Source organism: Ursus americanus, chromosome 9 (assembly GCF_024610735.1).
Source record: "Ursus americanus isolate L20-20 chromosome 9, mUrsAme1.1.p, whole genome shotgun sequence".
NCBI classification, from domain to species: Eukaryota; Metazoa; Chordata; class Mammalia; order Carnivora; family Ursidae; genus Ursus; species Ursus americanus.
Genome location: NC_142135.1, coordinates 15,996,014 through 16,019,844, shown reverse-complemented (window position 1 = coordinate 16,019,844; position 23,831 = coordinate 15,996,014). Strand labels below are relative to the sequence as shown.

General features: G+C 45.0%; 1 protein-coding gene across 1 annotated transcript in view; it reads left to right on the top strand.

Annotated features, from left to right (window-relative positions):
* The window catches only part of FER1L6 (fer-1 like family member 6), a 112,181-nt gene that overhangs the window by 68,742 nt on the left and 19,608 nt on the right, over positions 1–23,831 (top strand). The window contains exons 24-34 of the mRNA XM_087864633.1: positions 191–371; positions 2,586–2,812; positions 4,348–4,470; positions 5,738–5,777; positions 7,174–7,289; positions 8,064–8,195; positions 9,111–9,236; positions 12,483–12,610; positions 16,662–16,832; positions 19,222–19,382; positions 21,272–21,414. Of these exons, the coding sequence (XP_087720759.1) occupies positions 191–371; positions 2,586–2,812; positions 4,348–4,470; positions 5,738–5,777; positions 7,174–7,289; positions 8,064–8,195; positions 9,111–9,236; positions 12,483–12,610; positions 16,662–16,832; positions 19,222–19,382; positions 21,272–21,414 (1,548 nt within the window). The remainder of the gene's footprint in view (positions 1–190; positions 372–2,585; positions 2,813–4,347; positions 4,471–5,737; positions 5,778–7,173; positions 7,290–8,063; positions 8,196–9,110; positions 9,237–12,482; positions 12,611–16,661; positions 16,833–19,221; positions 19,383–21,271; positions 21,415–23,831) is intronic.

Sequence of the window (23,831 nt, the reverse complement as noted above, 5' to 3'; positions counted from 1 at the left end):
GGCAATTCTCCAGACTTCTGGGGGGCTGCAGAGATGACCTGGAGGGGCAGAATGACAAGGCAGAGACAGAGGGAGGATAGGTGCCTGGCTTGCTTTTTTCTTGCCCCTAAGCAGGTCAGCAGGGCACCAGCAGCTGGGCTCAGCCCAGGCCGTGCTCCCCACTTCACCCTGGCCTCTCCTCCCTTCTCAGGAGCTGCCTGAGAATGAGCTTCTACACCCGCCCCTGAGCATCTGCGTGGTGGACTGGCGAGCTTTCGGGAGGAGCACCCTGGTGGGCACCTACACCATCAACTGCTTGAAGCAGTTTTTGTGTAAAACCAGGGAGCGTCCGACCCTCACCTCCCAGGTGGACGGAACCCAAGTTGAGCCAGGTAGGAAGCACCGTCTAGATTCTGGAGCTTCAGACTACAGAGCCATCTGTGCCTGCAGGGGCCTGCTAGGGGACCCCACAGGAAGAGGGTGCCCCTCGGTCAAATGGAGCTTTCTGAAGAATTTGCTCCTGCAGTCCCCTCAGCTTCTTTAGCTGCTGGATTCTGACTCTAAGACTGCCATTAGGGTCAGCTCCTCTAAGAAGGCTTCCACGAATGTGACTCCAGGTCCCTTCCGTCTCCACTCCCTGACATTTTTCTTTGCTTGATGTTGCTTTGATTTGTTCCCTTTTGGATATCAGGTGCAGAGTAGAGTTAACTGCACTTCTCTGTTCGTGCTGTGTAGTCATCACGGTCTGGTCAAGGCTTCTGTCTTATACCCACTGCCCTCCTGTACCTTATTCCCCACCCCCACTCCTGTCCTCTCCCCACACAGCAGGCCCCACACTGCCCCTCTTTGTAAAATTTCAGTTCTTTTAAATGACATACTATGATGCTGTAATCTTCATTTGGTTTCTTACTCTTGTGCTCAAAGCTGTGCTTTAAATCTATCCATACTGCCGAGTGTGCCTTAGCTTGTTACCACTACCTGCTGATCTACCCCACTTTGCTTTTCCTTGCCCCTCGTATTGGACCCCTAGGCTGCGTCCAACTCCCCACTTCCATAAATGATGCTGTTGTGAATATCCTTGTGAGTGCTGCCCAAGGGAGGATCCTGCATAGGATTTTCTTAGGAATGAGATTACTGGCTCCCAGAGGATGTGTACATTAATTCTGCTAAGTACTACCGCAGGGCACTCTAGAGAGCTGTGCTGGTTTACACCAGTCTACACCAGTTTACATTCCTACCATTACTGCATCTGGAGTACCATTTTCTTCTTCCTCAATACCACCAGCTATTTTCCGAATTTCTGAGTTTTTGTTTTGTTTTGGTTTGGTTTTTGCCACTCTGTTGTGTATAAAGTAGTATCTCATTTTTATTTTAGCTTGGTTGTCTCTGATTACTGCTGATTTTACACATCTCTTCATATGTTTATGCCACCTTGATTTCCCTCCTGTGATTTACCTGCTCAAATCCCTTGCCCAAATCCCGTGCTTTTCTATAATTTTCTTTTTTGTATATTCTAGGTGTCTATATCCTATAGATTATATCTTCTCCTAGTCTGACAACTGCTAACCTGCCTGTGATCCCTATCTTTGAAGAGAAATTCTTAATTTTAATGTAATCATACCCATCTGAATTTTAAACTTTATGGTTTGTTCTTTCAGATTTTGTTAGAAAACCCTTTCTCAATTCTTGGTCACAAAAATGTTTTGTTCTGTTAGTGTTACGTTTTTAACTTTCACATTTAGATCTACAGGTATCTGTGTTTGTATATGGTTTAAGATAGGGATCCTGCTCCATTTTTCTCCATAGAGTACATCATTTCCCCCCAAAGAGTCTACTATGCCCCATTGTTTTGTGCTGCCAGCTTTTTCATCAAGCAAGTAGCCATACATCCCTAGTCTACTTCTGAGCTTTCTCTTCTGGCTCACTGATCTCTCCATCTCTGTGGCCAGCGCAGAGTAGACGCCTGTCAAGTGTTACGGAGTTGGATTTGCTGTTGAAAAGTCGGCAGCTGGGGAGTAGAAACTCTGGAGGCTCCCGGCTAGGAAATGTGTCTGGATTCTATAGCACAAAATGGAGAGAAGAGGACCCTTGGTAAGAAAGGACAATGTTATGACTTTTCACTGGATCAACAATCCAGTTAAAAATCTCACAAAGTCCAGGAACGTCCCCCTGCTCCTGATGAACACATGTGCTCACGTGCCCAGAGTCTAGCCTGCAGTTGGGAGCTCACAGACGTCTGCAGCCTCCAAAGTGTCCCTGAGTTAACTGGGACTGGGAAGAGACAATCCACACAGAAGACCTGTGCCCTAAACCTTGATATGCATTTTCCTTATGACCACAGTTATTTAAAATTGCTCTGAGGGATCAATAAGTATAAGCATTTATTGATTCCTGATGATGCACCAGATGCTTTACATCGTGCTCTCACTTACCCCCAGTGAGATGGGTTTGTTGGTTGTCATTTTGTAAATAAGGAAAATGAGGGTCAGAGGTGTTAAGAACTTGCTATATTTGAATCCAGATCTGTCTGATTCCCAGTACTGGGCCTCTGAAATGCCCACCCTGTTTTGCAGCCTGCTTTCCTGATGATGTACTTCTAATTTCAGCTCTTTCAGATTTGCCAATAGCCACCGAGCCCTCTGGGTCCTCTGACTCCTCCCAGGAGCCGCCAGCAGATCACATCTATGTGGACGTTGAGCCACCGCCCACCGTGGTACCTGACTCCACCCAGATTCAACCAAGCAGCGCGGTTGACATTCCTGACTCATCTCCTATGCTTGAGCCCGAACCCAAACCTGCAGCCCAGGAGCCACCCAAAGATGGTAAAGCTAAGGTCAGAACGTAACCCCTCTTCATATTTTCAGAGCTTTGCCCTGGAGGCTGTAGATATCAGTCCTCCCACCTACTAGCTGTATGACTGTGAGCAAGCAACTTCACATTTCCGGGCATCAGTTTCCTCATCTGTAGAATGAGCATACTGATACCCACTTCACAGCATTGCTGTAGAATCAGATAAGCCAATATATACGAAATTCAAGTGCTAGCCTACTGTGACAGTCATATTTCATTGAACAGAAACTCTTCTCAATTCATTAGCTTGGAAAGATGATAGTTTCTTTATCTAGACCTATTCCACAAATATTTAGAACATACTTTGTACGAGGACAAGTAAAACAAAAAAAAAAAAAAAGAAAGAAAGAAAGAAAGAAAGAAAGAAAGAAAGAAAAGATGTATTCTCTGGAGTCTAAAGAGAAATGAGATTTCTCATCCTTAGCTGAGATTCCGGAAGGCAAGATGGGCAAGTACACAAAGAACCATAAAACATGAATGTGATGAATCTTTCTAAGTCATACATTTGAGTGCAAAATCCTGGTGTATCAATCAGTGAGGAAGCAGCCAGTTTTTAAAAAGTCCTGAGGGATTGCCTGCCCAGCACATGGTAAAGGCTGAAATTAAAAGTGGAGGAGGACAGATTAATGGATATTTGCTCAGGCTGTTCTTGTCTTATCTACACTCAGTGTGACCCTCCATGGCCCCTCAAGGCCTCTCTGGATCCCACCAGCAGTGTACCTGCCCCTTCCTGTTAGAATTCCTGGCTTAAGTGTGCATTACCACCATAGAATTGTGGGCCCCGCCAGGTCACAGATGATTTTTTAAAGATCTCTGTATCCCCTGCTCTTGATAGAGTGCTTGGCACATCGTAGCTCCTCCAGAGATGTCTGAGAGCAGACAGATGATGAGTGCATGATGAGTCTGTCATGGGACCACTGTCATCTCCCAAAATGCCTCTTCTCTGCTGTTCATGTATCACCCGCCTCCTGTCCCTCCCTCTCCTCCTGCTTATGTTGTTGGTGTCATTGATTTGCACCCTTGATTCAAATCAGAAATGATGCTAACAGGAAATTGTCTACATGACGTCGCTTAATCCTCACGACAGTGAAGTAGGCAGGTTGTCCCCAGCGGAGGAAGCTGAGAATCACAAAATGTATGTTAATTGCTTGTCAACTAACGCCTTTTCTGCCGTAGCACGCTGTATCATGTCGCCTGCCTGTCTTCTCCTACTGAATGAAGCTTCCCCAGTGCGGGGATTGTTTCTCATTCCCCTTACATTCCCAGTGTCAGACACAATATCTCACATCTGTGTGTTTAAGGAATAGTAAATATTTGCTGAGTCAACGAGCGAATGGATGGGTTGATGAGTGAAGTGTCATTTATGGAAGTGGTACAGGGAGCTAGGGCGTCAAAAGCTGCTCACACCCTCATCTGCTTCCAGAGGGACCCGTGTGTTCCCTTCTTGGGAAACCAGCCAGCCACCAGCAGGCAGATCCATGAGGCCTCCCGAATAATCCATCCTTCATCCCTTGCCAGGATGCCAGGAAACCTACTCGAAGGTCTACCAAAAGGAGAAAGAGGACCATAGCGGATGAATCTGCTGAAAACGTCATTGACTGGTGGTCCAAATATTATGCCTCCCTGAAGAAAGCACAGAAGGTAGAGTGTCTCCTGGCTGTGCCAGTCAAGGGATTTGATACAAAAACACAGTGCCCTCCACAATACCCTCACCCACCCCTGCAAACCCACATTATCCCCTTCTAGATTCTACTATAGGTTAGGCCTTACTCAGGTGCGGTTGTGTTAACTGCAGAAAGGTTTAAAGCCTGGAAGGATCCAGAATTGCAAAATCCTCACCCTCTGGCTGGATCTGACCCTTGGAGACAAGCTCTGTTGTAAATGCTGGAAGGACGTTCAGTCAGGCATAGCATCTAGAGATCTGGCCCTCGTCAGACTCTGAAAGATCCAGCCATGAGAAAGGGGGTCTCTGGATAGGAGGGTATAGCAATGGAGGCTTCAGATGCACCTGGAGATACCCAGATCCAAGGGCCCCAGGTCACCAGCAGGATTCTAAGTTTGTATGGGAAGCTATCAACATAAAAGCAGAGGAGTTGGCCCTAACAAATGGAAATAATGAACAGGTTGCCAGAGCAGGGCCTCATGCACATGGAACAGGAAAGGAATTGAGTTACAAAACTGGAGAACCACTGGAAAGTGGATCGAGAGATTCAGACAAAACCTCAGTGGCCAAATTTGGTAAAACTTCTCATCCTTGAGTAAACAAGGAAAGGAAATTCATCATCACATTCATATGTCATATGTCATCACATTCAATTGCATAGAAACTTTTCTGATTCTTTCATTTGTTAAGACCATAGGTTTTTCATCTAGGACTACCCATGAATATGGATATATAGTTAAACCAAATGGTGGCATTTGCCTCCAGACTCCCTCCTGTTGCTGCAGTGGACACTACCACTGCTAGTGAGGGCTCAGCCCTTTCTCTTTGCTCTGCTAACCTCCCCAACCCCTGGAGCCAACCCAAAGACCCAACAGCCCAGCATGCCAGCAGATAGAACTCGTGGTGCTGACTGGGTGATGCTCCAAAGGTGGGAAAATAGGGGGAGAGGTAGTGGCCGAGAGGGGGCTGTGTACACAGGGTAGGGAAGTCTTCTGCTTGCTGGTGCTTTTCTTAGACACGTGGGGGCTTCTTTTGTAGGGCCGGGCATCTTGCTGTAGGTGGGTCCACGGTCTATCAGAGAGGCTTCGTTTGGGGACTTCTTGGACACAGTTTGCATAGTCTTTTAAAATTACATCTCTGAGAATGCAGAAGGCTGAGATAACGGAATTGGAACGGTTGGCTGTCAGGATACATAAACGAGGCAAATGGTTGGGTCAATAATCTTATCTCCCTTTTTTCTCAAAGGAAAAGGAGAGCAATTCCAAGGAGAAAAGAGGCAATGCAGGTAAGTTATTTGAGCATGGAATCGGACCATTGGGGCAAGAGAACACTAAAAGGAAGCAGCAGGGGCACACTAGTGCTCCATGTCCTCATTTCCCACGTGAGGAACAAGCTCATGAACATGACAACATTCTAAAAAATGTTGTCACGTAAAAAATGTCACATAGCTGATTTGAGGTGGACTGGGACCAGCTCTCAGGTCTCCTGAACCCAGTTCAGTGCTGGAACCACCCCTCTGGCTCATGTCTTGGTGTAGAAACAGCAAAGCAAAAGCAGGAGGAAGCCGGCACAATGAGCCAGATCCAGCATGGTGAACTTTAATATGGGTGACCCAGATTTTAGGTTCCCAATTTGGTTTATAAGGACCAGGTAGATCTGGCTTGGCAGAAGTTCAAATGAAAGAGGCTGACGATTTGAAATGACTACAAATTTGATTCAGGCCAACAGTAGGTCTTGACCTAAAATCAGCAGTGACAGCAAGTGGCAGGTGCTGTTTCAGGTGACACAAGAGAGAAGTAGGAGAACCAGAACCAGGCTCACTCGGTTCCTCAGACCACTCCTAATTGGCAGATTAATCCCCAAACCAGCCTCATAACATTAATAACAAGATCTTCACTTTGTGAAACAGAGGTACAAAGAGATTGACTAGCTGGCTCGTGTTTACATGCTGCAAAAGCAGAGCTAGAGGTCAGTCTCAGACGGTGTTTTCCTAGAGGCTGCTCCTGGAAAATTCCTGAGTAATCTCTCTAACGACATCTGGGACTTGGTGTAAGACCCTTAACATAGCTGAGTCTCAGTTTGCCGAACTAGATGAATCTCAAGTCCCTAAGCAGGTCTGAGAGGAGATGTAACTAACATCTTTGGAGTCTGTCCCTCTTGGGTCTCTTCTTAGCCAGTTGGATGACTGGGCAACTTCCTTCCTTCCTTCCATCTCTGGGCCCAGTTTAATGAATTCTTACCTATACCAGGACAGGCCAACACATTGCCTGGCCTGTGGGTCTGTTGTCACTGCACACGCAGACTACAGCGCTGGGTAGCAACTCTGCAGTGAAATGTTACTATTTCCTTTTTAAAACAAAAGTCACGGGGCGCCTGGGTGGCTCAGTCGTTAAGCGTCTGCCTTTGGCTCAGGACGTGATCCTGGCGTGATGGGATCGAGCCCCATATCAGGCTCCTCCACTGGGAGCCTGCTTCTTCCTCTCCCACTCCCCCTGCTTGTGTTCTCTCTCTCACTCTCTCTCTGTCAAATAAATAAATAAAATCTTTAAAAAAAATAAATAAGTAAAATAAAACAAAAGTCATGACACATGCAGGAACAAAGGGAAAGAGGGAGGTTGACTCCGTTTCTTCTCATCTCAACAATGCTGAGAAGTCTAACAATTTCCACTAAATATCCACAGAGGCGAAACCAGACGAGGTAGTGGTAAATATAGAAGATGGGCCAAAGAAGAAGAAGGACAAAATGCTCAAGAAGAAACCCAAAGAAGACGAAATCCCCAACCTGGCTGTCTTGCAGGTGTGGACCCTGAGATCATGACCTGAATCAAAATCAAGAATAGGCTGCTTAACCAACTGAACCACCCAGATGCCCCCAAATAACAGGAGTTTTAACTCTCACTAAAGTCAGCTCCATCAGACCAATCTTAACATTAGTTAGAGACTATTAGCTAGAGGCATATTTATCGATATGAAAATTGGGAGTATGAAAATTACATATAAGAAATTTAGATAAGTAATTTTGATAGGAAATTTGCATAAGTGATTTAATTATATTACCAAACCGAAAACTCAATTCAATTTTGCATTTCTAAAATACATATATATATAACTTTGTACTTGGAAAATTCACGTCTCTATGCATGATAATAAAAACAAATATTCCATCATTTCGTATGTGTTAAGAATTAGATGCTTAATGGACATTTATTGATTCGAATGTCCTCAAAATATTATAGTTTAGATACAATAACCAAATGATATCAATTTGCTATAAAAAGCTCTCTCATATTTATAATCGTATATTATATATTTTTAAAATTTTGGTTTAGCTCTACTTCTTGGAACTTCAAAGTTTATCCAAAAGATTTTATACATTCCAGAGTGGTAGCTAGTTCCAGGAATGCTGAGTCAATCATATTCCTTGTTTTTCTAAAAATAAACGAACAGTGGCCTCTTAGATTTTTCCAATGGGTATATATCAAGGCTGGTTTTGGAGAATCTTGTAATTTCTCATTAAATCAATCCTGGGCCTTCCTTCCTCTGAGCACTCTCTTCTCCATTTTCCCTAAAGATATACGATGGTGATCTCGAGAGTGAATTCAACCATTTTGAAGACTGGGTGAAAACCTTTGAGCTCCTCAGAGGCAAGTCTACGGAGGATGACCATGGCCTTGACGGGGACCGAGTCATAGGGAAGTTTAAGGCAAGTTCCAGAGTTAACGCTTTTATTTGGCTCTCCTATCTGTAAATGCCCAATATGACTCAATTCTGTTAATGAGATTGTGGTGTGGAATGTGTGTAAGAAAATTCCTTAGTCTTTATGCCAGAGCCTCTGTGGAACCCCCCAAAGCCTAGCCCTGGTCTTTTGGGATATTTGGCTTATGTGGCCAGTGTGGCCAATGAAGTGAGTTGGAACTCAGTCTGATGGGATATAAGGAGACAGAGTTGTTATCTAAAAAGATCACTGAATTTTTTTTTGCTTCTCCCACCCCTGACCTACAATAGATGATCTATGCAGACCTACCAACTGGATGATTAAACTAATCAAACAACACTAGCTGTTCATCCTGGCAGACTCCCTGTGTCAGCATCACAAAGCAGTGGTTGGCACTTAACTCTGAACAGCTGTGCGCTGGGCCATTTGGTGCAGGGCAGTGTGTTGGAAATAGCACAGGGACTGTGGTTGGCCCCTCTATGGTATTGTAATACAAACTAGCTTCGTGATCTTGGACTTGACCTTCATGAGACTTACTGGCAGCATCTGAAAATAGGAATACTGCAGTCAGGCTTGAAGAACATGCTGGGGGAAATCACCAGCTCAGCTCCCCGTGTGTTAAAGGTATTCGGTTTCCCACGGATGCTCCTATCTGCATTCCCCACCTAACAGCCCTGTGAAGAGGCTGCCAGTGTACAACACAGAGTCACTGACGAACCGTGAAGAAGCTCGCATGCAAGCAGGCTATGTGGACCGCCTGAGGACACCCAGACACGGGGGTAGCACCAGCCCAGGTCCTGCTGGGTCCCAGGCTATGCTTATTTTCCTGGCACTATGCCCTCTAGGGCTTTCAGTGGGGCATATGACCATCTCGTTTCACTGGGTCATGCTTTGCCGTTCCAGGGCTCCTTCTGCATCTACAAGAGCCCCAAGGATTCCAGCACTGAGGACAGTGGGCAGCTGAGAATCCAGCAAGGGGTTCCCCCCAACCACCCTGTCAAAGTCCTCATCAGGGTGTACATCGTTGCGGTAAGCCACCTTGTTTACTCTGAGGGATTGTCTTAATCTGCTCAGGCTGCCATGACGAGGTACCACAGACTGGGTGGGGTAAACGGCAGACATTTATTTCGCACAGTTGTGAAGGCTGGAAATCAGTGATCAAGTTGCCAGCAGAATTGGTTTCTGGTAAGGCCTCTCTTTGTGGCTTGTCAGTGGCCACCTTCCTACTGTGTCCTCACATGGCCTTTCCTCTGTGAACATATATGCGTGCACACACACACACACACACACAGAGTGAGTGAACAATCAGGAGAGCGAGAAGGAGAGAGAGGGAGAGAAACAGAGAGTAGGAGACCTGGTGTCTCCTTCTCTTCTTATAAGGCCACTAGTTCTTTTGGATTGGGGCACCACCCTTAAGACCTTATTTAACCTTAATTAGCTCCCTAAAGACCCTGTCTCCAAATATAGTCACATTAAGGAGTAGGGCTTGGACCCAGAATGTTGAGAACACACACTGCTGTCCATAACAGGGGGTATGAAGTTTGGTTGGTAACGTGAACATTACTGGCTTTTCACTTAGGGAAGATACTTCGCAGGCATATGAGCCTGCTCTGGGGTAGCTTCATTTGCTCTCTGTGATTGCCTGATAGCTGGAAACCAAATAGGACTGGAGCAGAAAGCTCACAGGCAGGAAAGCGGAATGAGGGCCGAGCAGGGCAGCTATCCCTGTGAAATCCTCCCCCCTGGCTCTGCCTCAGCATTGTCGCTGTCAGAAATTTCATTCCAAATGTATTTCCAAGAAAATTTTCGTTTCTGCTCTAGGCTTCCTACTTTCTGATAATGAGAGTGCTTCGTTTTCTTTTCTTAAGTTTTTATTTAAATTCCACTTAGTTATGATACAGTGTAATATTGTTTCAGAGGTACACTATAGTGATTCAGCACTTCCATACGTCACCGGGTGCTCATCACAACAGGTGCATCTCCCCATCACCTATTTCCCCATCCCCCCCACCTCCCCTCTGGTGACCATCTGTTTGTTCTTTGTAGTTAAGAGTCTGTTTTTTGGTTGAGAACACTACACTTTGATTATGAAACTTTTAGGTCTGATTGCCTGGAATCTAGGGGCCACGTTTGATGTTCAATCAAGCAAATCTCTGCCAAATCTTTATGGTTCATGTATTTGTTTTCATATCATCCCCTTGGAGTTGATTTTCATAATCCTATTTGATTGCAGTACTCTTATTTTATACTAAGTTCCTTCTTCAAATTGCCTGTATCCTTTTTTAGAAGCATAAATGAGGCATAAAACAAAGAAGAATTATTCTTTAATACTCAGGGAAGATCTAAATAATAAGTTAATTTAAAAATCTTTTAGGGGTGCTTGGATGGCTCAGTCAGTTAAGCATCTGCCTTTGGCTCAGGTCATGATCCTGGGGTCCTGGGATCGAGCCCCACATCACAGCTCCCTGCTCAGTGGGGAGTCCACTTCTCCCTCTGCCTCTCCCCCCACCCCTGCTTGTGCTTGCTCTTTCCCCCTCTGTGTCAAATAAATAAATAAATAAATAAATTCTCAAAAAAACCTTTTAATTTGATAAAACATCCACAAATATAAAAAAATACTACTACTTAAAAGTTGCTCCAAGAAAGAAATCAAATCTTCCCACCTCTGTAATTCTATCTCCAGAAATAACTCACTTTTCTTATGAATATGTAAACACATCCGTATCTATAGTTCATCACTCAACAATGTGGGGGTAAGGGATGCCAACCCCTCTCTCAGTTGAAAATCCACATGTAATTTTTGGACTCCCCCCCCCCCAAGACTTAACTACTAATAAGCCTACTGTTGACTTGAAGCCTTGCTGATAACATAGCCAGTCGATTAACACATATTTTGTGTATTCTATGTATTATACACTGTATTCTTACAGTGAAGTAAGCTAGAGACCAGAAAATGTTAAGAAAACCGTAAGAAAAAATACATTTACAGTACTGTACTGTATTTATTGAAAAATACCCACATGTAAGTGGGCCTGCACAGTTCAAACCCACGTTTTCAAGAGTCACCTGTATTTACACTTGTCTATAACTACACCTAGTTACTTACTTAATAGAATCTTGGTTCATGTATTACCTATCGAGCTCTTTTTCTCTTTCTTAGTATCACTTGGTCATTTTCCAGATCAGTACATATAGGTGTTCCTCTTCTTTGTAGTAGACACCTAGTGTTTTCTTGAATTAATGCAGTACCCGTTTATTCATTCGTTCAACAAATACTAAGAAGACCCGGCTCTAGGTCCTAGAGATAATGTAATGGACACGATAGACGGCACCCTTGCTCTGATGGAGATCGCATACCAGCGGGGGGTGGTGTGGAGACTAAAAAAAGGACAGAAATAAGCAGAGGAGCAGATAAATGAGATGAATGTCAGGGATAACTGCCATGTGAGAAATTAAAACTGGGTGATGTGATGAGAGCAAATGGGGAAGGGGTATTTTGGATTGAGCTTCTCCCTAGGTAATTGACATACAGGTTATTTACAAATGTGGCTAGTAAACAATGCTCCGATGAGCCTCCTTGAAACAGAGCTTCGTGTGCTTATGTATTCCACCTGTGGGACAGAGTCCTAAAAATGGGATCGTTTCTCACTCAGCTCGCATTTCTACAGGGTTTTTCACCAGCCCCTTACCTGGGCCTTCATGTAGAAAGCGTTTCCTTGCAATGGGTTAAAGCCCAGCTTGTCTAGAAGCAGACCTCACTCTGAGAAATGACCACTCCTCAGCTGGTCAGTGCTAAATGCAGGCCTGATGGAGTCATGGATTCAGCGCCCCTCAGTTGCAGGATGGGCCTTCAGGTCCTCTCCCCATGATTTTACAGAGAGATCTCGGGGAGGAGACAGGGCCTGCCCAAGATCACACAAGACATAGGACTAGAGCTCAAAGTCATGCTCCTGGCTCGTGTCCATCAGAGCGCTCATTACTCTGTGCCAAGCGTTGCTTTCCACTGGGGAGAGGACTCCAGAGAAAGTTCAACTTGAGGAAAGCTGATAACTTTTCTTTCAGCCGCAAGATGGAGAGGCTAAGGCGGTGGTTCTTAACCTTGGCTGCACACTGGAATCATCTAGCGAGCTTCTGAAAGTCCCAAAGCCGGGGGCCAATTAAATTAGAATCTGGGGATAGAACTCAGGCAACCATATTTTTTAAAAATCCCAGGTGATCTGAGTGAGCAGCCAATGTTGGGAACCACAGGACCAAAAGGATTTCCTTTCTCTCCAGGCATTTAATCTCAGCCCCGCTGACCCGGATGGCAAAGCAGATCCCTACATTGTGGTTAAGCTCGGCCAAACGGAAATCAAAGACCGGGACAAATACATCCCCAAACAACTGAACCCAGTATTTGGAAGGTCAGTGGCCATCTGGGTCGTGACGTGCTGTCCTGTGTGTGTGTGCTTCTGCTGTGTTTTTGTGGGGAGCTGTGTGTAGGCATGTGTGTGGGAGTGAATGTGGCAGGAAGTTAAGAGCTGACCTCTGCCTGTGGTAATAGCCAATCAAGCTAACCTTCGTGGAGAAGCACTACATTCTCTCCTTGATCCCTTCAGGAATTTGCTGGTACCTGGTGATTTGCATGCCCGTAGTTTTCCAAGAATGATTTTCTTAGATCTTACGTTTAAGAGGCACCTGAATGGTCATCTGATTCAGCCTCCTGCCTTTGGACAGAGAGATTTCCTTTTTATAAACAAGGCAATTACAGCCCAGAGAGGTTTAGAAACTAATTCAAGTTCACGCAGCTCATGAATAGGGGAGAAGGGGCCATACCGTTGGTCTTTTGTCTCCTATCAAAAGGATTTTTCCATCAGATCATATTGCAGCTCATTTGAGGTGACCCCTAAGTAAGCAAATTGAATTGCATCCTCTGCTTGTGTTTTGCTTTCCTACAAAGTGTTTCAACACACATTGCATTTGTGCATGTTTGGGCGAATGAGGTGTTCTCCAGTTCGCAGCAGCCCTGCTGCCCCCATTTGTCTTCTAACAAGTGTGTGGTGCACATTCGTGTTCCCCGCTTGGGTTTGTGCACCTGACTGCTATTAACTTTGGAGTCAGGTAAACGAGGGTTACATTCTGCCGCGTATAGGCTCTGTAACTTTATGCAGGTGGCTTAACCTCTCTGATGCCAGTTTTTCTACCAAACAATTGTGACACTTGACTCTCAGTGGCCTTTAAAAGATGAAACATACAGCACTTAGCATATCGTCTACAAGAGCATGTCGTTGACACTCAGAACACATCCGCTTCCTCCCTCTCCCCCGTGATAATCATTTTAACAATGGCTATGTCCTAACTGTACTTAATTTCTTTTTTTTTCCGGAGTAGCAAGGAGCGTGAGAGGAACGCTCCACCAGCCTCATTTAAATTCATTTACACTTTCGTGATCACCGTGGACTCTGTGACATTTGATCAGAATGAACCTCTTAACACTTTATGGCTCCAGAGGAAATGAGGCAATAAATGATCTTGCCTGTTCAGATTAATGAGAATGATCAAGACAATGGTGCCAGGGAGGCTTACCCTTGCTTCTCTGATCCAGAGATGACCTTGATTATTACTTGCTACTTATGTAACCAGCACTTCATTTTGCCAAGTGCTCTGTAGTCACTTTTTTATTAGGTACTTCAGCACAGCGCCATGGGTTCGACTGGTTTTATTGCCCTGTTTATGGCTATGGTAAACAAAAGCAGAGGATGATGGAATATTCCCGCCAGCCCCTGGCATTGTGGAGCCTCTCCCAGAGCCCTCCATATGTAGATGCTTTCTTCGTTGTGTTCTTGTTACGCGGGGACAGAACTTGCTGGCTCAATCCTGCATGTTCCAGCAGGCCAAGTAGAGGGCTTCTGTCCCTGACCTGGGGGCTGGGGAATCCCTCTTGGCGACCTCACTGTATGAGGATGTCACAGGCTCCACCCCCTGGAGCCTGGCACTGTGCCTGCTTTCCTTCCCTTCATCGCTTCTGACATGAATTGATACGTTTCTGTGTTTATTGGCTGTCTCTCAGCTCCCCATGAGAAGGTAAGCTCCCTTTGAGCAGGGACTTGGTCTAGTCCAACCAATGCTGTTTCCCCAGAACTACGTGTATGCCTGGCATACAGATAGACGCTCAGCAAGTATTCGGAGAGGGAACGAATGAATAGCTGGATGGACAAACCTTCAGTCAGTTTCCGGTCAGAATATGGGCCCCCGTCACTCGGCAACATGCTGAGGCGCTACACGTCCACAGACTTCGGCGTTTCCTCATTTTCTTAATTCACAGTGCCTGGCATACAGACAGTGTATAATAAATGTCATATGAACAAACAAATACGTAAGAGAATGAATGAATGAACCGCTTTGCTCTGAAGCTTAGAGGTACTGAGTGTTTCAACAAGGCTCAGTTTTACCCATTTCGTGATGCTTTCTCTCTTTTCTTTTGAGTAATCTCTGTGCCCAGCTTGGGGCTCGAACTCACAACCCCGAGATCAAGAGTCTTATGCTCTACTGGCTAAGCCAGCCAGGCGTCCCAATGCCTTCTCTTTTCTCAACCACCATTGTATTTAGAGGTAGTGTCTCACTGACACTCCAACGGGTATAAGCCTCGTTTTCCCGGGGGGCTGGAAGCCCACCCACGGTGAGCTGTTTCCCGCAGTTCTTTTACTGACAGCTCCGGTGAAAATCAGGGAAGGTGAAGCTGTGAACACTCCGCTTGGGAAGATGGACCAAAGCCATGGAGTCTTCTGTCGCGGCTGCCGCAGTAGTGAAGCGCTGAACAGGTCCTGCCTGGGTGGCAGCAGCCGTGCGATGGCCAGCCTCAGAGAGAGCGGCCGGAGGCTTCCTTGCGAGACCAGGGTATCAAGCCCTGTTCGGTCTACACCTTGGCACCGCCGGCGATGCTGTGTGTCCTGATGGAAGGCAGTGGAATCCTCCCCGCACAGCCGGGTCCCCGGCCCAGTGGAGCTGCCTCCGTCGGTTACAGTCAGTGGAGCTGTGGCGGCTCTGCCTCCTCTCGGGGAGGCTTCGCTGGTCAGGGGCTGTGCTAGAATTGCGGGCGCTGCCACGGGAGCGTGAGAGCCGGGGCTACGTGGGCCTGACTGCAAGGGCAGCCACCCAGACAGGCCTGCAGACCAGAGGGAAATCATGGGCCTTCCATCCTCCCTTTCTCCCCACCTCCTCCCGGTCGGTCCCTCGCTCACAGGCTGGCCCACCGCACCTGTCCCAGGGCAGCCGGAGTGGGGAACAGCTGGACAACGCTGGTGTGTTTTTTATTTTGTTTTCAAGAAGACACTTGCCTAAATGCACTCAGAATTTACCTCTTTTTTTTTCCCTCCGAGTTTTTATTTACGTTCCGGCGAGTTAACGTACAGTGGGATGTTGGTTTCAGGCGTGGATTTAGTGATTCGTCCGTCGCATACAACACGCAGTGCTCCTCAGTGCAAGTGCCCTCCTTAGTTATCTTCTGTAATGCTCAGCAGCACGGGTAATGCATTCTCCTGGGAAATCCCACAGCACCGCTTTTCCTCTCAACACCTTGCGTCACTGTGGTATCATGGAAAGAGCTCAGAACTAGGGGGTCAGGGAAGTGGTACTGACCCTGGCTTGACCTGACTTACGGTCCAGGCAGGTCACTTCTGTTCTCTGGATTTCAGTTTCCTTATCCGTAAAATGAAGGGGGTGGATGTGTTGATTCCTGAGATCCCTTGCGGTTCAGGGAGACATTCATTGCTTACGCTCTGCAGGTGAAGCCAGGGCCCAGCAATACAGAGATGAAGGAGACAGGTCTCATGGTCGCGGGGCTCAGAATTTTGCAGACGTGGCATTACAGTCCCGCAATTCTGTTTTCAGAGTTTTCCACCTTCAGGAGGCTTGTCATTTAAAACAAACTTAGCTGACATCCCCCCCGTGAAGCAACAAGGGAGGGGAAAGGCAATGGCAGTTTACTGGGCACCAGCTGAATACTTGCACGCCAGGTGTGTGCTTTGTATAAACAATATCACATTCAACGACCATGCTGCATTATAAAGAAGACGTATATTTCCCCATTTACACATAAGGAGGCCAAGAGGGATGAAATAACTTTCCCAAAGTTTTACACCCGGGAAGTTGCAGATTCAAATCCAAAATTGGAAATCAGTTCTGTTGGAGACATTTAAACCCCCAGGTTTTTCATACCCATCTTGCTGTCACTCTAGTTGAAGACTGTGGGATGCGGCCCACGGAAGGGGAGATTATTGGCTACTGGAAACTGACAGCAGAATTGGAAATTGAATCTCAATGAAACATTAAATCAAATAAATATCTAGTAAGTATTCACTGAGTTGCCGAGTGTTTAGTGAGTTCCTGTGAACCGCAGACTACCTAGAAGCAGACCGGGGAGATGTTCCCTGTGTAGCCGGATGTAGATTCCTAACGCCTTTACTTGGACCACAGGTCATTTGAGATCCAGGCCACATTCCCAAAGGACTCCCTGCTGTCCATCCTGATCTATGACCATGACCTGATCGGGACAGATGACCTAATTGGGGAGACCAGGATCGACCTGGAGAACCGTTTCTACAGCAGACACCGAGCCATCTGTGGCTTGCAGAGCCAGTACGAGATGTAAGTTCTTCTGGGGGAAGGGGGGGGGGGCACTGCTGGGCCGGCCAAGGCTCAGCTTGAATGTCTCAGAGGGGTTCCAGGTCAGCGAGGCTGGTTGGAGAAACTGTTCGCTGCACTTGACGGTGGTTGGGGCTGGGAGGCAGCACTGACTTAGAACCCACAGCAGGCTCTTCAGGAGTCAAGAGTTGAATTAACATGTTCACTCAGTCAGCTGGGCCTGGTGGGCAGTTTCCCAGTGAAGAATGATGTTGGAAGAATGATTAATAGTACGCAAATGCCAATATCCCAGTTAATTATAACGAACACTCGTGTGTGCTTATGATACACCAGACACTGTACCTCATCCGGTTGTCTCAAGACCCATGGAGGTGTTATCCCACCTTACAAAGAGGGAGGAATGGATCAGCTCTCGCTCTTTACAATGATTTTGAATTCTGCTTCATTAAAATATTTTTTGGAAGATTTTATTTATGTATTTGAGAGACAGAGCATGCACACGAGCAGGGAGAGGAGCAGAGGGAGACGCAGACTCCCCGCTGAGCAGGGAGCCCGATGTGGGGCTCAATCTCAGACCCTGAGATCATGACCTGAGCCAAAGGCAGACACTTAACAGACTGAGCCACACAAATGTCCCTCTGGTTCATTTAAAAATATAGACTACCAGCTTGATTTTTTTTTTTAAGTGCGCTTTATCTGATATCTTGAGAAAAAAACAAAAACTTTAAGAACTTCCACCAGGAAAAATATAAAAACATTCATTAGATTTCCATGGTATAATTCTAGAAATGTTTTTCTCGAATATAAAATAATATATATTCATTGCAGAAAATTGAGGAAATACAGAAAGTACAAAATTATGCTCAAATTATTCCACCCAGGCATAACGTATGTAAAAAATTCTTACCTATTTCCTTTTAGTGTTTTTTCTATGCTGTTTTCCCCTGAAGTTGGCCTCACACTATCCACGTCATTTTGTAAGCTGCTACTTGCACCTGCCCCTATATCCCCAGCATTCTGTAGTGTCATTAAGTATTTTTTGAAATCATTGTATTGATAGCCTAGAAATCCAGTTTGGTTTTGGGGACTCTTGGGGATGTATAAGCCCCCTGCGGTGTTCACAATCCACAGTACCTGAGAAGGTACCATTCAGAGAATGATGAGCGGTTCTCACTCTGAAGTCAGGGAAGGAAGCCACAGGCAAAGATCGTGCCTTTTCTGTTCAGAAGAATTTCCTGACAGTGGAACCACCAGGGAGCAGAATAGTTTAGTCAAGGGAGTTGTCAACTTTATTCAGTGAATTTTTAAAAATAGATGAGAGCACAAAAAGCCAGCAAACAAAACCCAAACCCAAACCAGAGCACCTGTTTCTGGGGAAGCCTCTGTATGTATGGCTCTGGGCATGGCTTGTATGAACTTTTCAGGATCCTCATGTCTCTGGCACAAGGTGGGAACACTGCTTTATAGTTATGTTTTGATTTATTTAAAAGTTAAAGAAGTTAAATTCTGACGAATCCTGTGTCCCAGTGAGCAGAGAAATCCAAGCTTGTCTTGGTCATGGCTCTTAGGGAGCATTTCATGGCAGCTTAATATTTTTTAACCAAACAGCTAGTGTTCAAGGGAAGAGGGGGTTGGCAAGATTTAGAAACTAACCACCAGGAAAATCACTGATCAGAGAACCAACACATTTAGACTCTCCACCTGTCTCCAATATGGTTTTGGTGGGGGAGGAGAGGGGAGGAATGAAGCAGAGAAATGGAAAGGCTGAGCCGGGCTTCCTCTTAGAAGAAGTAGCAGTCAGATGGCTCTTCTGCAAGGGACAGAACGAAGCTGAACAAGAACTGCATGCAAAGAAACCCAGACCGACAGGAAGCGGACGGCTGACTGCCAAAGGCCGAGGAGGGCGGGGAGCGAGGAGCAACCCCTTAACAGGTGCAGGGTTTTCTCTGGGCGTGATGAACAGTTTTTGGAACTGGGTACAGGTAGTGAATGTACAGCATGATGAATGTACGACATGCTGCTGAATTGGTCTTTTATGTTATGTGAATGTCACTTCAATTTTTGTTTTAAGGTACATTTCTAAAACAAACAAACAAAAAAAACACCCCCCCAAAAAAAACCCCAAACCCAAAAAAGAACAAGTACCAGCAAAGAGCTTTTCTGTCACGCTACTCAGAAGTCCTGCCTTTCATACAAGCATGCAGACGCAGCGGTATTAACCAGAAAAGAGAGAAGACAAAACAAAAAACATTAGCCCCAAGTGTATAGAATGGCAAGAAGTCTGAAGGGAACCACTGATCATACTCAGATGGTCCCTTTCATAGCTACTTTGAGTGTGTCCTCCCAGGGGAACGCTGGCCTTACCCTCTCCATCCTTTCCCCCTCTTTCCAGAGAAGGATATAACGCCTGGAGAGACACCTCCAAACCCACTGAAATCCTCACAAAGCTCTGCAAAGACAACAAACTGGATGGACCCTACTTTCGTCCTGGGAAAATACAGATAGGAAATCAGGTCTTTTCTGGAAAAACAGTCTTCACGGAGGAGGACTCTGGTAACTCCCCCAGTGTTTCCTGCTGACGTGGCTCTTCTTTTAAAGCCTGCTTCTGGTGGTGCTTGTGGCTGGGGAGAGCAGCCCTCTCTTGTAAAGTAATCACGCTCCTGGTAGATAATTTGGAAAAGAAAAGAGGATAATGAAAATCACTCAGAATCCCCAAATCTGGAGATAAGCATGCTGCTTGCTGGTCTATTTCCTTACAGTGTGTGTGTGACATTTTTACAGAATCAGAAGTGTACCGTATATAGTATTGTATCCTGCTTTTTCTGTTTCCAATAGATTATGATGATTTTCCTTTGTTCTTTGAGACTGTCATTGACGACATTCATTTTATGGCCGTGTCATTTATTTACATTGTGTCCATTGTTTTTTGCAGTGACACAAAGCTACCATGAACTTCCTTATAGATATTTTCCCACATTTCTGGTATTTCTATAGCATCGATCACACAAATAGGACTGTTGTGTTGGAAGGTAGGCAGTGACCTTAAAATGAGTATGATATGAAATAAATCACTGGGCACATCCCAAACTACCCCCATACATGTTATACCAACAGCTCTCTTACTTCGGCACCAAGAAGCATCATGGGACATACCAGGAAGATCCCAGAGGGGCTTTCATAAATTTAGGATGAGAAAAAAGCCACCTTTACTTTACCTTCATGATACAGAACAATTCTTGTGATGCCATTCCCATCCACTTGATGCAGATCGATAGATGCAGAGCTACCAACGTGGAAAACAGAGTTTCGGAGCTTCTGAGGCAAAACACCCAGTTAAGGACATCTCACTGGATGTCTTCACACTGTTATGTTGACCCTGCCACTTTGACACCAAAATTTCTTCTCACCTTGTTATTTTGACCCCAAGAAGCTCTTGAAGGTTTTTTGCATGCAGTTAATTGACATTTAAATTGTGTATTAATGACCTATGAATGAATTTCTCTTGAGAAAAGTATTTTTTCACAATATACTCTATTAGGTCAATTTAAGTCCTTGGTCAACATTCTACATTTCATGATGAAACCATTTTCTTTTGGCCACCAAAAATCTGAAATGATGCTCGTTTCAGTCAAGATCTGATTGAACTTTCTGACAGAAGATTTAGTTCACTGGTTATGTGATCATCCTCATCAACTTTTACTGATTGTAATTATTGCTATTGGGAGATTGTGTGTGTGTTTGTGTGTGTGGCCTTATTTAAAAACTGAACTCAACTTTCCCTATGTCAAATTTGGCCACTCTAAACCTTATCAAAAAGATTTGATTTTTTTCAACAATTTTTATGTTATTTTTGCAAGTACTTTATCTACTGGTAGTTTTTCTTATGTATTGCCTTCTTTGGTAAGCTGACAGAACAGAGAACCTTCCTCATGAGCAGGTGTGTTGGTGGGAAGGAGCAACAATGAGGAAAGATAAGACCTCCATGAATGCATACTGTGCGGATTTCACCACCTTGTTCTGGACCACACAGATCCACTGGGCCCTCTTACACTATGGCGTTAGCAAACAGTTTTATATCTCCAGGAAATACACCCTTTCCAGTACCTCAAAGCCAAGCCTGTAGTTCATAAGTTCTAGACAAATCTTATTCAAGGGTCAAATGGAGCCTCAGACTCTGAGACCTTGACTGCACTCTGGTCATCTTGTCGACCCGTCTTACTTCCCGCTCTCTAAACCTCCTGTCTCTTTCCCTTCCCTCCACTCCACCCCACCTCTTTCTCTTCTCTTTTTGCCCTTTTACTCTTTTGCTCTCTCCCTGTGCCTCAGCACATTTAAATTTAACCTTTAAGGGAGTGTTTAAAAGTGCATCTGACAGTCTGTCACTGTTCCATTATGGGAACCTATATCTGACAAATGTCTCTATTTTTCTTCCTTCCATGCAGATGAGACGGTGGAGTCTTATGAGCACCTGGCCCTGAGGGTTTTACACTCGTGGGAGGATATACCAGAGGTTGGGTGTAAACTGGTTCCTGAGCACATAGAAACTCGGCCGCTGTACCACAAGGATAAACCAGGAATGGAGCAGGTAGTGGCCAAGATGGTTCTGGCCCCAATAGGAGTGTTCACCCCCAAGGAACAGGACTTTATCCCTAAAAGTTGTTCTTGTGTGCCCTAGGGTAATGGTTCTCAACCAGGGACAGCTTTGTCTCCCTGCCCCAGACTTTAGCAATGCCTGGAAGTATTTTTGGTTGTCTCAAGGGGCAGGAGGGATACTACTAGCATCTAGAGGGTAGAAGTCAGAGATGCAGTCAAACATCCTGTACTGCATAGCCAGTCTCCCACAACAGATAATTATTCAGCCCTAAATGTCAATAATGTTGAGGTTGAGAAATTCAGCCCTAAAGTCAGAGCTGGATTTCATGCTTTTGCCTTTTTAATGGATTTGAGTTATCACACTCTTTTGAAAGAATGCTGATATTTGAGAAACTTCAAAATCCATCTGGCATGCACAAGACCTTGTCCAAAATCTATCAGTAACCCCACGGTCCGTTAGTTTTCCCAGGGAAGCAATAGATGGTGACTTATTTTGAAGAACTGACAAGAAGAAGCTGTTTGGAAAAATAACCAGAGATCTGGATTATGAGTTAGAAGTGAAGAGAAGATCAACTTTATTAAGAGCCTTCTTGATACATACTTATTAATTATAAGTACATAATTAATATGTGCTTATATACTAGGCCCTTTATGTAAATTATCTCAGGATGATCAAAGATTTGTTTATCTAAATGATGGCCATTTTCAGAGTAAAAAAGCCTGCTGTTAATAATTAAGCTGGTACAAGGGTCACCAGCAGGATTTTCCTAGACAAATAGGGGCGTGTGGGTCACCTTACCCTTACTCCCTAATACAGCCTCATGGTGTATTTGTTATGATCCTTGCTTTTAAGATGAAGAAGTTGAGGTTCAGAGAGTTTAAGTAACTTACTCAAAGTTACTCAGCTGGTAAGTGGTAGAGTGGGATTTCACCCAGGCAGTTTGTTTTAGTCCTGTCCCAGCCCTGGACTCACTCACTGTGTCACTTGGCTAAACACATGAGCTCGACTGCAATGGGGCAGGAACACCCACACTGCCATCTCAGCGGTGCTGGGATGTAAAACTAGAGCTAGCATGTGTGGGAGAGTCTTGAAAGGATAGCTTTAATCAGATGTAGAAGCCCATGATTGGTTCCTGAAATTTGCTACCAGATGTTTAAAACCTTTTGGTTACTGGTGTCCTTCATTTTACCTTGTGGCTTTTTGGTTACAAGTGAATGTTTTTTTTTTTTTTTAAAGATTTTTTATTTATTTATCCGGCAGAGATAGAGACAGCCAGTGAGAGAGGGAACACAAGCAGGGGGAGTGGGAGAGGAAGAAGCAGGCTCATAGTGGAGGAGCCTGATGTGGGGCTCGATCCCACAACGCCGGGATCACGCCCTGAGCCGAAGGCAGACGCTTAACCGCTGTGCCACCCAGGCGCCCCTGGTTACAAGTGAATGTTAATATCTCTTTAGAGACTCTAGGATTGTAATCCTCCATTAATTGGTTCTTCTCTTCCCAAATGCTAAACTCTTTGCTTGCATTGTCCCTTCCCCAGGAAAGCCCTTTTATTTTCTAGCCAAAGCCCCTCCTTCACCCAAATCCTACAGATCCTCCCTGCTCTGGTTGGGAACCCCACTTCCTTCATATAAAATCTCCTCTGACCATTCCAGGTCTTATTGATCACTCATCTTCTTGTCTGAGCTGATGCAGTACTTAGAATGTATACAATAGGCTGAGCATTGAATCCACTGGGCCTTCTCCCTACATGGGCCCTCAGATCCCTTGCAGCAGAGTAAATTCTGATGTTTGGAGTGCAAAGCAATGGATGGGAGGCCTTATTCTGCCACTAATGAGCCACAGGACTCATATCATTTCTTTGGCTGCTCTAAGCCTTGGTTTCTTTTGATGTGTAACACAGAAATGTAGCTGGGCTAAGCAGTTATGGAGGTAATGAAGTTAAAGTACGTTGGAAACAATGAAGCATGATACCTTTGACAGATAGTATTATCTTTTTAATCCTTAAGAGTTTATAGAAAAAGCAGAGTCTCTGGAGTCAACAGACAATGGTTGAATCCAGACTCTGCTACATATTGTCTGTGTAAGCATGGGCAAGGTGTTTTCTCATCTGTCAAGTAGGAATAATAACATCTACCCATTGGGGATATGGGGAGAATTGACATAATGTTTTGTCACGTGCATAGCACTGTGTCTGCCACATAGTAGGTGCTCAATAGGGTTTGTTTGCCCTTCACCTGCTCTTAACATATGCTCCGACGAATTCTTAATAAAAATGTAAGTTCTGTCTTTGTCAGCAAATATCCTAAGCATGTATAATATGAATAATATCCATATGATAAGATATGATATGCTATATAGCTAATATCCATTTCCAGTCAAGGGATCTGTTAAAACCACGAATGATCAGT